At 32.2% G+C, this 12,962-nt stretch overlaps 2 protein-coding genes across 2 annotated transcripts in view; one reads left to right on the plus strand and one right to left on the minus strand.

Moving 5' to 3' along the window:
• Positions 1-12,962, minus strand: part of LOC130645306 (cilia- and flagella-associated protein 54-like) — a 108,424-nt gene that overhangs the window by 33,819 nt on the left and 61,643 nt on the right. The window lies entirely within an intron of this gene.
• On the plus strand, positions 2,909-12,624 carry LOC130645309 (uncharacterized). The gene is made up of 21 exons (XM_057451262.1): positions 2,909-3,189; positions 3,557-3,613; positions 3,807-3,844; positions 4,325-4,453; positions 4,726-4,782; positions 4,869-4,983; positions 5,866-5,958; positions 6,589-6,758; positions 7,607-7,692; positions 7,819-7,902; positions 8,036-8,098; positions 8,202-8,243; positions 8,388-8,423; positions 8,641-8,729; positions 8,856-8,892; positions 8,966-9,030; positions 9,659-9,745; positions 10,053-10,115; positions 10,406-10,481; positions 11,110-11,194; positions 11,785-12,624. The coding sequence occupies exons 1-21, from the start codon at positions 2,959-2,961 to the stop codon at positions 12,047-12,049; spliced, it is 1,968 nt and encodes a 655-aa protein (XP_057307245.1). The 5' UTR covers positions 2,909-2,958; the 3' UTR covers positions 12,050-12,624.

Here is a 12,962-nt window from a genome sequence, read left to right on the forward strand (position 1 = left end):
TGAAATTGTAATATTTAAATCCAAACAAAAACCACCAATCAGGTTGGGTGTGCAAAATTAAGCACAACGACAGAAATTAAATATCTTGGTGTCATGATGAATCAACATTTGACATTTAATCGACACATTCAAAATATTCAGTCTAAACTTGATAGAGCAAATAGTATTCTAGCTAAAGTGAGACACTGTAACTGATAATACACTATTAAACATATATTTCTGCCTCTTTCACTCACACATGACATATGCATCTCAAACATGGGCTCAAACAAACACAGCATACATCCAAAAACTAAGTAAAACACAAAACAAAGCTATAAGAAAGATGTGCTTTAAAAACACTGGGCCAGGTTAATCCTTTATATCATAAATATGGTATACTTAAATGGAGTGCCCATGTAAAAGAAAAAAAAACACATTTTTGCTTTCAATTGTTTCAAAAAAACGCTACCTTCTGCTCATGAAACTTCTTTAAACTTGCCAACAAACAACATGCCCACAACACCAAAAACTCACGTTTTTGCTTTACAATAAAAAGAACCAATATATAATTGTGATATTCAATCACATCTAGGATCTCTTTATCGTGGAATGATATTCTTAGAGAAATAAAAATAAACCCTAACGAACTATCCTTAGGTAAATTTAAAAGTTAACAGAAATGTTTTTAAGATCGCATTTTAAAAGTTTATAAACGAAAAGTGGTGATAGAAATGCTTTTATGTCACATTTTAAAAGTTTAAGAAAGAAGAACGGCGATAAAAATGTTTTTTTAGATTGCATTTTAAAGTTTAAAAAGGAAAAGCGGTGATAGGAATGTTTTTTTACATTGGGTTTTGATTCACGAACGATTAAAATCTATTATTTAGCTAGCTTTATGACAACAAATTAAAACAACAAGTGTTAACTTTTTTTTTTGACGTTGGTTTTTGATTTAATTGATGAAGTAATACTTTATTTTTGTTTTTTAATCTGGTCTTTGTTATTTTACAATAAAAGTTATATATCGTGGACGCCACGGTGTAATGTTTAATTTTTGTTCAGGTAGTCCACGAAACATGATCGTGAGGTCCACTATTGTTAAAAAAATCGTGGGCTATCGTGGCTCGTGCTTAACATGAAATAAACACGAACCACAATGTTAACAAACCTTTTCACAGTACTGTACTTACTTACTTACTAAGGTACCTGATTTTTTCCCTGACATTTACTTCATAAAACTAAGCTTTTTTTTTCATTTGTTTTTTGTGTTAATAAACGAAGACCATTCTTTTCCCAGCCAGTTAAAATATGATGGAAGAGATGACATCTTAATCCACATATTGCTACACGTATTGCTCTACATAAGCAAGAAGCAACCAAACTTTAATCTTCTTTCTCTAAAAAACACATGCTTTTGGTAACATGCTTAATTAAAAACAACTAACTTGTGAAAGTAAATTTTGCAATCATGCTTTTTGAATGTGTACACTACACAGATATTTTAATTAGACCAAAACAGAAAGCTTTTTATTCCTATGTGCAGTCAACAACAGTGAACCAAAAGTAAAACTAAAAAACTTGCAAAACATTAACAAGGAAAAAAATATAGTAATGTGAACTGAACTGCTGTGCGGCTAAAAGGTTTTCCCACAAATCCACATATGCTATTGTTTTGGTTTCTTTGCCTTCAAAAACTGAATGTCTTGGTTTGAAAATGTTAGTACAGCTCGAACATCGTCTATTTGGCGAAGGCGTAAAATGATTGCTATATACAGGTTATCTATTTACTACCCCCATCTGTTTATTTTCAATAACTTTTGTTGTGTAGCCTAGAAATTTTACGACTTTTATTTTTTTTGTATCACAAGAAAATGAAACTAAAATAAAAATGTGATTATCTTACCTTTTCTTAGAGCTGGCTATTTTTTTTTTTTTTTAACAAAAACTTTTTTAGTATAAAAATTCTAACATTAAGTTTCATGAAGAAACGTTCCTTCTGATCTAGGTAAATATATATGCTTTTTCATTGACGTATTAAAGTAAAACTAGTCTTTAGCCAGTGGAAAAATCCTTGGGTTCGCCCGTCCTTTTTTTACCGCATTGCATGCGTCTCGCTACTTATGCAGCTAAGCTACCATTTTGCGTGACAGACAGACAACAGACATATACGGTTATTATAATATAGATAATAGGCAAATTTAACAAGAAAATGTAAAAAATTGGAAAAAAATTAAGACCTCGGCAAAAAAATGATGTTAGCATTAATTGCTGGTGTCAAATGAATTGCCTTGCTTATGCGAATTTTCATAGTTACAACATTTGTCCTTACCTGAATTCAACGAGGGTGTTTAAATTACCCCACTCTCTTAAAAAACAAGACCTACAAGACACTTCCCTAAAAGTAGGGTTAATGCCCCCCCCCCTTTTTTTTAAAACACAAGACCTTTAACCATTTATAACTGAAACAACTTATGGGCTTTGCCTGTGAAAAATTGGAATATATGGCAGATAATCTTATACCCCTGCCTTGATCTGCATTGCCAATCTTCTCCCTTACTTATTATTGTTTTTAACTTTACTTAGTTACCCAACTGAAAAGGTGGCAGGTTATAGCTTAAACTATTCAATTTCATAATTTAATTTCATATTGTCAAAAAAATTTTCATAACGTTGATGTTTTCTACATATGTAGGTATTTTTTATAAAGTTTTAGTGACGGGCATTAACCAATGTGAATTGAACTAAGAGAGTGTAATGTGCAGTTTCTGATGATGCACGCTGCAAAATGGAAACAATCTATTCATATATTTTGCTTTTGGTTATATCCTATTCTAGTCAGACTGGCTTTTTAATACCAATTGGTTTATTATGTAACCTAAAACTTGCTATGTGGAATATATCCTGTACACTTTTCTTGGAATATTAAAAAAGTTTACAATTAATTTTAGATTTTTTTATGTCAATGAAATAAGCAACATGGATAAGGTATGTGAAATAGCTGACCACAGATTAATATTTCACATAAATCAAAAGGCAGTTGAGGTGGATCTTCGTCAAATGATATGGCCATGTTCAGCATTTTCGCTGTTTTATATGTTATTCTGGAAAAAGTCTGGTTTTATTGATATGGATAATGTAGAAGAATTAAAGTCTCAGAGTGAGGATGAGCCAAGTGCAGATGATAAACCATATGAACCAAAGGAAGTAGTAAGTAAAAATTAAACACCTGTCATGCTTTTTTTAACAAGAAGTTTTAATTTTGGCCTAAAAATGATATATAGAAGAAAAATTATGATTTCAATGAAACCCTATACTTTAGCATCCTATTTTTCTGCACTGTGCCAATTGGTGTAAAACAAAGCTGTTTTACTTTTTAAACTTAGCTGATTGTGGCACTAGCACAATTTTTACTAAATATGTTTGGTCTTACATACTTTTGTATAGTGTGCTAATTTTTATCAAATATAGCGTTCATTTTAATTTTGGAGCAATTTTAGCTGGAAACATGGTGTTGGCAGAAGTCTAAATTTGTATCTAATAAGGTTTTTTTACACTATCATATGTTCTTATTTAGACAATACCTGCTTTAAAGGGTTGGGTGTCATCATTATTTAGAAAGATATCAAGATCGGTTAGTAATTGTTTGAAACGTCATGATTTTCACAAGCTGAGAAATTAAACCATCTTTAGTTGATATACCCGCTGTCGCCTAAATTATTGCAATTTATATTCCTGTATTTGAAAATAGAGTTTGTATTGGGCTTGTGCTCATGTAAATCATTTGAAAGTAACATGTGTGTTATATCTCTTGTTTATATATTTAGCCCTTTGGACGGTTCATCTTAATAAACAGTTCAAAAAGGTATGCTGAACCTAATATTGTATAATAGTTTTTGGTTTGCAGAACTTTTAAGCTGTGAAAGAAAGAATGATCTTACCTTTTGTATTTTCTGACAGTGTAATTGTTGATTAAAAAGTTTATTCACAAAATTTTTAATTTTCAGTGCAATAGCAAAGAGATAGCAATATATATTATCTCAGTGCTTTGAATTTACAAAAATATCAACTTTTCTCTATGAGAATAGAGAAATAACAAAGGGTTGTATATTTAAAATTACTTTATCAGAAAAAAAGCAACATATTTAGAATGATTTATTGAATGTAATATTGTTCACCTGTTGTTTAAAAAAAGAAGACCATCCTTTATAAAATTTTTAAAATAATGTTTAAGGGGAAATTAGAACACAGCTTTAATTTTTTGCTATCATTGATGCGGCTGATGTTGCACTATGCTACACACGTGTAAATGCAGAAAAAAGACTAAATTAAATATGTTTTTTAGACAAGGAGAATTGGACTTGTTTTTGAAATTGAGTATACCAGATCCACCTACATATTATCCTATTGTTCTACCTGACACTGATGCTTCATCCACAGAAGAGATCGATTTGTGGTCACTTATTAAGCCACGGTAATGCCTGCTTACTTTTTTGTTGATTTTCTTACAATGAATTTGTTGACGTTGTTTAATATATGAAACTAATCGTCGTCAACCAATGAAAAATCCACCAGGTCGCTTGTCCTATATATATTGCATTTCGTGTTTCCATAACAAACAGACTAACAGACAGACAACGGCTATTATTATAGAGATTAAGGTGTTTTTTACAGCTATTAATTTTACGAAGATTTGCAGCTATTAATGATTGTGTGCTCTATACTTCCTTCTTTTCATTTTCTTAGGAAAGATGTTGATTCTTTTCACTTTAACACTATCTCAGACTATGTGAATGCATATAGGTATATTTGTGCATGTTTTTTAATTTGTTTTATTTATTTGTTTATCCATTTAATTACAACTCAGTATTTCTATATTATTTCTCAAGAGATGGTACCACGACACCTCTAAATGTAGCAAAAAATGTCATCGCTGCTATCAGAAGTACTGGGGAATTAGAACTTCGCATAATTGTTGAATCTCACGAAGATGATATACTGAAGGTGAAGCCCGATTTTCATGTTAAATTGAAAAGTTGCATTTACTCTGCACAATCATTGTCTTAATGGAAAGATTGTTAAGAAATATATAAAAGAATCACTGAAAAGAATTATTTATCACCAAAATATACACTTGTTTGTGTGTAAATGTTTAAGTAGATATTGAATCTTAACTTGCACACTTAATTTGCGTTAAGCAGGTGGGCTAATTGGAGATAATTTTTTAACGGAAACGTCAATAACTAATAAGTGCACCTGTTTTACCACTGACTAGTATGCGGCTAAATAATAAAATTCGAATTAGCGAGAACACACTGTATATGACAAATCAAGGATATGTGCGCGCAAAAGCCATTTCTACAAACATTTTTTCCCCAATAGCGGACAAAAAAGGTTTTTATTCAAAAAATTATATATTAATTATATATTAATTAATTATATATTAATTTTTCTATTAATTCTTCTTCCCTACTTTATCCTTTTTTTACAAGAAATTCATGGTCCTAATAACTCAACCGTTTTCTTTTTTGTTTTTTCCTTCTCCTTTTAATTCGCCTCATGAAAATCCATACTATGATGTCCTCCTTGATGTTGTGGTATGTATTTCATCAATGAAATTAATTAAATCAGCGTTAGTTTTACTTGTAATGAAAACTAAATACTCAATATGATTAACTCTGAGGTCAGAAATTAGTGTCAAAAATTTAACACGATTTAACGCGAGATGGAAACCAACACTTACCCGATGCTGTTCTAACTTAGTCACCTGGTTAAGTAAAGAAATAAAAGTGAATCTATTTTAGCAATGTCTTGCTTATCTGCTAGAATATTATTCAGATGGCAATGCAACTAAAAAGAAAGTAGATAGAAATAATTCTTTTTTAGAGGGCCACTGAATCAACAGAGAGATGGAAAGCTGGCAAGCCACTATCAGTGTTTGATGGTGTACCAGTTGCTGTCAAAGATGAAGTCTTTTTGGTATGGTAATATATGACTCCAGTTTTACTGTTTTCTAATTTTTCAATGTTTTTGATGCTAATCTTTCTTATCTTATTAAAAATATTTTCAAAGGCAATATTTTACGTGTTGGATTGTAAGTTACATTACTTTTAAATTGTTAAGAAGGTTAAAAACTGTTGTATTGGATATGAAATATGAAATCAAATTGCATACGATAAGGAAATGTGCTATGCTTTACTTTGTTCTATTATAAACCGGAGAAGCAGAAAAGCACATGTGTGATTTAAAATACCTTAGATAGGCTTGCTTAGATAGGTGTCCCCTTTTATTAGACATCCCTCAAATGAATGCATTCTCTCTCAATGATTCTTTTTCGATGAATATTCCATCTAGTAGGCTCCTTTAGAGAGGCACTTATTTAAAAAACACTTTCATTGGTCAGGATTTTGGAAGAAGGCATGGACAATGCTGTGATGACGATATTAATGATGATGTAGATATTTTGTAAAAAGCTTATGAAACGCCTATTTTAAACGTCGCCCTAAATAGATGCCCCCCAAAATTCTTATAACCGCCCTAGGGGCTTATGTAAAGCATGCTTATTGTTAAGATGTTTATGTCAAAATTATGGACGAAATTATTAATTAGGGAGGCTATCCATGTAGAGGAGGAACTCCGATCAAAAAGTATGGCAAGTTAAAGACAATTGAAGAAGAAGGTTACATGGTTAGAAAGTTAAGAAACGGAGGAGCAGTGTTTATTGGAGTGGCGAACATGCATCAATTGGGGGTCGGGATCACAGGAATAAATCCATCTAGGTATGTAGTTGCATTATGACTAACAGTATTAATTATAACATCTGTTTTTCTAAAATACCGTAGTATAGCTTTAATAACAAGCTCTGGGTGTTATTGCCTTTTGAGCCAGCCATTCAAGTGGTGGGAGGCATTTTGTAACTGTTTTTTTTTCTAAAAAGTAATCCCATAGCAGTGGCTGTAAAGCATTATTCTAAATACTTTGTTTATAATTCCAAAATATTTAGTTATTCAAACAAGGTTGAAGACACTTTCAGATCTTCTTTTTTCGTTTATTGACACAAGGGTTCTATTTAAGTGGAGTGCGTATGTGTGCTTGCTTCGTTTAAGGAAGAGTGTAATAAGTTCTTAAATTTAGTTTATTCCAGCATAACATTTTTTTTCGCCAGGGTTACCACCATCTCTCAAAACTCCCCAATTCTCCTCAGTTTTAAAAAGTCTCCTCAAAACTCCTAAAATCTCCTCCAAAAGTAGATTTCTAAACAACTTCTTACTCAAATCTTCTTAATTTTTTTTATCTTCTCAAAATTGTCTCTGTCAAAACACTTGCGACCTTTTTCGTACTTGTGTGGTACTGCTACTGTAAGTAATTGATCAGATTAAACAATCTTATGTCAACTATATTTCCATTTGTTATAATAATAATTATATGTTTGAAGGTGGAAAAATAATTCTTAGTTGTCCACAATAAAAGAAGCAAGAGTATTCCACCATAGATTATTTCTTCAAAGCAGAACTTTCGAACTGTTTGTGAACTTGAACTAAAATTTTTCCTTTTATGTGACACTGCAACAGCAAACGAATTGTCACACTGCGCTTTTTTTAAACATCTTACTTTGCGCATATTTTAGTCTTCATGGAACGTGTAGAAATCCGTACAATACAAAATATCCTCCAGGTGGAAGCTCCAGTGGACCTGCCGCTGCAGTGGCTTCAGGTACTTTCGTTTTACAGAATTCATGTTAAAAATTCACAGTAAGCTTCCTATATTGGACACTGTGTTCTACTGTATTAATTCGTGCAGTTTTCCGGGTGAGGTTTCTGATTAGAAGTTTTCCCGCAGGTTTATGTCCGATTTCTCTTGGAGCTGATGGCGGTGGTTCTATTCGAATCCCTTCCTCTGTAAATGGCATTGTGGGGGCAAAAGGTATAATTTTGCTATTAATAAAAAAATGTGCTAGCTTATGTGTTGTATTATGTTTTCTTCTTTTTAATTTTTATGGTTTAATATTAACAAAAATGTTATTTCATAATGCAAGATATTCATTTAATTATTTCAGCATCATTTGGTCGCATCAGCGGTACTGGTTTCCATAGAAATTGCGACACTGTAAGCCATGCTGGTGAGAATTTTTAGTGGGATATCAATACAGAAAAAAGTTTTTTTGCTAAGATTGTTTAGTATCTTCTTTTCATTACGTTTTTAATTACTCTTGTATTTCATAGGTGCTCTGTGTGCAACCACAAGAGATAATGCAATCACATACGGTATGTCGAGAACTATTTTATCATCAATTCTTCGTTTAATACTGTATAGTTTCAGCTAAGATAACGTGATCGAACTGCTATATAGAGATACCTTCTGTTGCATGAAATTATCGTCAATTCTTTTTCTATTTATTTTCTGGTTAGGTTTTCTTGCTGGACGTGATGTTGAGTATACTCCAGGTAAAATAAGAAATTGAATTTGTTTTTCTCTTTCTGCGGGTTTGGCTATTTATATAATACCTGCTTTTGTGAGTGTTTGCAGACTACGCATTGTCAGCATGTGTCAGAAAACATGTCTTGATTGAAAACTGAATGTCATGCTAGGCTAAATTGTCCTTTCTTATATTTTTATCTTTTGAAGGGTATTTCTTTAAACAAGGTGGTTTATTTTCCATAGGCCTGGTACAGCCTCCGCCACATGTGACAGCTTTCGAGAATAAAGATTTGACCGGAGTCAAGATTGGGGTTGATTGGAATTTATTTAATGTATGGAAATAGTACTGACCAGTTTGTTTATTTTTATTTTTATTTCGCTTGTAGTGGGGTACACGGTTTACATGCATCTAACGTTTTTTAATAATTCCTGAATAAGTTAACCCTCTTATTTTGTAGGACACTGAAAAAGAAATTTCTGAAAAATGCAAGCTTTGTAAGGATATTACATTACATATTGTCTAGTTGTAATAGAGTGTAATTTAATGCAACTTGTTTTGTGATTTAAGGTGTTACTTATCTGGTGGAAAAATGTGGCGCAAAACTTGTCGAAATCTCCATTCCGGAAATGCAGGTACATAGATACTTTCTCTAAATTTAGATGGAAATAGTCTAACCTTAGCCTGGTTTTGTGTAGGACTCTTTTTATTAGACTTGAACAGTGGGATTTTGAAGGCTAAAATCATTTTTAAATTTTGAACCGTCAGTCCATATAACCTGACAACGGAAGATTACTGCTGGATATATGGTGCGCAGACAGTTAGGTTATTAGAAAGAGAATTTAAACTTACATAAAGGCGACCGGATAGCGTGTTGTTTGTATGCGATTCTATAACCTTAAATTTCTAGCAATATAAAGACTCGTTTCCATGCGACTGCATTTTACGTTATAGCGCAAAAAGCTCAAAAGTAGTTTTGTTAGCGCGAGCGCAGTAAGACAAAATCTAATTCTGTTAAAGTTCGCACGCGCAAACAAGAAAAAAAATCGTGAGTTTATGCCCTACAAAAGCCAGGTGGCGGAAAATGCAGCATGGCTTCGCAAATTCTTCAATTATAATGCATGTTTACACCCCACAGTAAAGCTGATATTTACGAACACTCGATGTACCAGTTGTTCTAAAGAAATGTGTTCAATCTACTCTAAATTGCGTAACGTCTGTATGGCTTTCAAACAATGCTTCACTTCGGCTTGCTTTATTTAGGAGTCAGCAAGAGCACATGTTGTGACCACGTTGACAGAGATGTACACTTACAGTATGGAGATTTATCACAGATACCATGACGAAATTGTAAGTCTGCTAACATTCTAAATTGAAAGTCTACCATTTTTTCAACCACACATTCCACGTAGTAAATGTGAGTCTTTTACGAGGTAAAATTTGTCTCGGTTGTATGACTATGGAGGGGAAAGAAAGATATTTCAACGTTCTAGTTCTACTTTCATGTATGACGCAGCTAACAATTCTTTGATGTTCGTGTTTTTTCTTCATCATTGACTCTACCAATTGTGATGCTTAGTGCTGGTTTGGACCAAATATTGTTGTGCTTTTGGTATAAAAATACACCTTTAATGTTTTCTCGCCTCTGTTTTTCTAGAATGCAGACACTGAAATGAATTTAGGATTGGGGAGTACGTTTACTTCGTATGAATATTTTTTGGTAAGTTTTTTTTTATATATATATATGTGTTATTCAAAGGCCTTTAATTTAACGCGATGACTGAAGAAGCTTTTCTTGCGTGAAACATTTGAACAAATTTTGACGAAATAATCCAAAAACAACATACTGGAGATGCGAGCTTTAGAACTTTAGTTTTATCATACATTAGGTTTGATTATTTACAAGACGAATTTCTCCGCCAGGCTTCTTTACGAATGTATATGCGCGTGTTTTGGAATGTGGTTGAGCGCCAATAAGTTTTTTTAATAGCCTTCAATTCGATGTTTTAGGCTCAAAAGCAGAGGACCCGTGCAATGAAAATTTTAAAGCGACTCTTCAAATCTGTCGATTGTATTATAACACCATGTAAGTTAGACATTTTTCTTAGCCTTGTTATCAATATCAAGTTTTTAAAAAGCCAATCATCTATCGATGTTTTCTCGCATATAAAATTATAATCTCTTAAATTGTACCTGTCTGGCGACCAAAAGCGGGTTGTGCTAATCACGCACGAATTTTAAAGCTACCGATAACAAATGCGATATATTTTCACCAAAGATGTTTTAGCACAATGGAATTTTGAATCGTTAGAGTTTTTCGATAAATTCATCTTGATAATGTCTTCCCGATAAAATGTTTCGAGATAAAGTTTTTTGCTTAAAGCTTCTCCCCGATAAAAATCTTACCAACAAAATTTCCTGATAAACTTTGTCCCGATAAAAATTCTTACCGATAAAATTTCCCGATAAACTTCGTCCCGATAAAAATTCTTACCGATAAAATTTCCCGATAAACTTCGTCCCGATAAAAATTCTTACCGATAAAGTTTTTTTATATAATTGTTTCCTAATAATATAAATTTATTTTTGATAAAGCGTCTATTTTTGCCATCTTTTATTTTGAATTATGTTTACAACTTTACATATGCGTCTCTTTAAGCTCGGCGTATGATTTAAAAGTGATATTAACCTAGGTCTTGCGTTTTTGTTTTAAGCTTGTGGTGATTTTATGCCGTTGTTGAACGAGGATAATTTGAAATATGGCTTTAATAATCTGAAACATTTGACAGCTATTATCAGGTATGAAGTCGCTTTTCTTCCTATTTTTCTAAACACAAAGACCGTTAAATTGTTTTCTGCTCAAAGTTCTTTTCTCTGCTCTTTTTTTAAGAAGAGACAGGATTTGATAAACTGCAGTAACAGGTTATTTTCTTCCCGTATTTACCTTAAAAAATCTCAAAATTGGTTTGTGAGGCACACGAAAGAAAAATATCCAAAAAATATATATACAGTGAAAGTTATATATAGCAAGTACATCGTGACATCTCAAAAGTGTCCGCTATGTCAACAAATTGGCTTATATTGCTTCAAAAAACCTGCTCTCGGGTACCAGGGTGAAGTGAACCGCAAAGTGTATCAAAACACTGGGTTAGAGAAAAAGAAAGACCCTAAAGACAGGATATTGTAAATATATCTTTCATTCCAAAAAGTAAAACACACTCAAGACTTTGGGATTTTTCTTTCTCTTAACGAAGACAAATCAAGTCTTTAATAAAATGTTAAAACATAGTTTAAAGTATATATAAACAAACTTTCTACAAGCATTGCATAATGAAATCTATGAAACTTGTTTTTGTTTATTTGTTTTTAAGGAATAAATCTCTATTTAGATTTTGTGTTTTGGGTAATCTTGCTGGCCATCCATCAATATCTGTACCAGTTGGTTATTCCGAGAAAGAAAATCTTCCCATTGGACTTCTTATTCAAACAGCTTGGTGGAGAGAAGATATGATGTTTAGAATTGCGCATGCTACTGAAGGCTTCTGTCCACTGCGAAAACCTCAAGTTTATTATGATGTGTTGAGCGATGACCTATCTACCGGAGAGGACACGTCGCCGTCATCCCCTACATCTTCGTCACCCATGCTAAGCTAATGCTGAACATAGGGCCTAAATTTACCTGCATATCTTTTTTTTACTGTGTAGTATTTTTCTTTTAGATACACTTTATACAACATTGTTGCCAGCAACCTGGAAAATTCTAACGTTTTTGAAACAGACCTGACATGCTACGAGATTGATATAATTACAAAAGCAATCTACGAAAAGTTTTTTTAGCATGTTAGTGATTCAATCTTTCATTGGTTAAAAAAACAAGCTTAAAACGTCTCTCGTATGGTATACCTAACGTTTTTCCACTAAAAAGAATAGATTTGTTTGATTTTTTAGGGTATGACCGAACTGGCCAATTTTTTTATTTTAGCGTAGTAGAAGTTGTGTATATTTTTTTCTAACATTTTCCTCCCCAATTTCTTTTTGTATTTCATTCGTACTTTTAATATATATGAAAGAATGCAACAACTTATATAAAATATATCCAGGAAATGTAAACTATTGATAACACTGGGTGCTACTTAACCTTCTTGAATGTATATGAATTTTTTTATTATTATTTTGAGTATTGTTGATGTATATATATATTTTCGAATTACAATGGTAAAACTTTGAAATATTTGTCTTTTTTGTGGAAAACTTTTGCAACGAAAACATATTCTTTATATTCTATTGGCATAATTTTTTCGCGAATAAACTTCTCGGCTTTTTCCGCGAACTAATAGCTGTCTTGGATTGGCGTTTTTACGATTTTTTATTTGGTATCTATAAATTCATGGAAGAACTGTAAATTGATTCATTTGTCATGATTTATTTTGTACACATTTTTTCCTTGTTACGTTTTGGAGAGCAGATAGAAAAACATTGGAAACTGTTGGAAAGAATACACAATATTATACTACAACCCAAAATATCTATCCCCATTAGGAATGTAAGGGATTTGAACTTTTTTGTA

Source organism: Hydractinia symbiolongicarpus, chromosome 5 (assembly GCF_029227915.1).
Source record: "Hydractinia symbiolongicarpus strain clone_291-10 chromosome 5, HSymV2.1, whole genome shotgun sequence".
In the NCBI taxonomy this organism is placed as follows: Eukaryota; Metazoa; Cnidaria; class Hydrozoa; order Anthoathecata; family Hydractiniidae; genus Hydractinia; species Hydractinia symbiolongicarpus.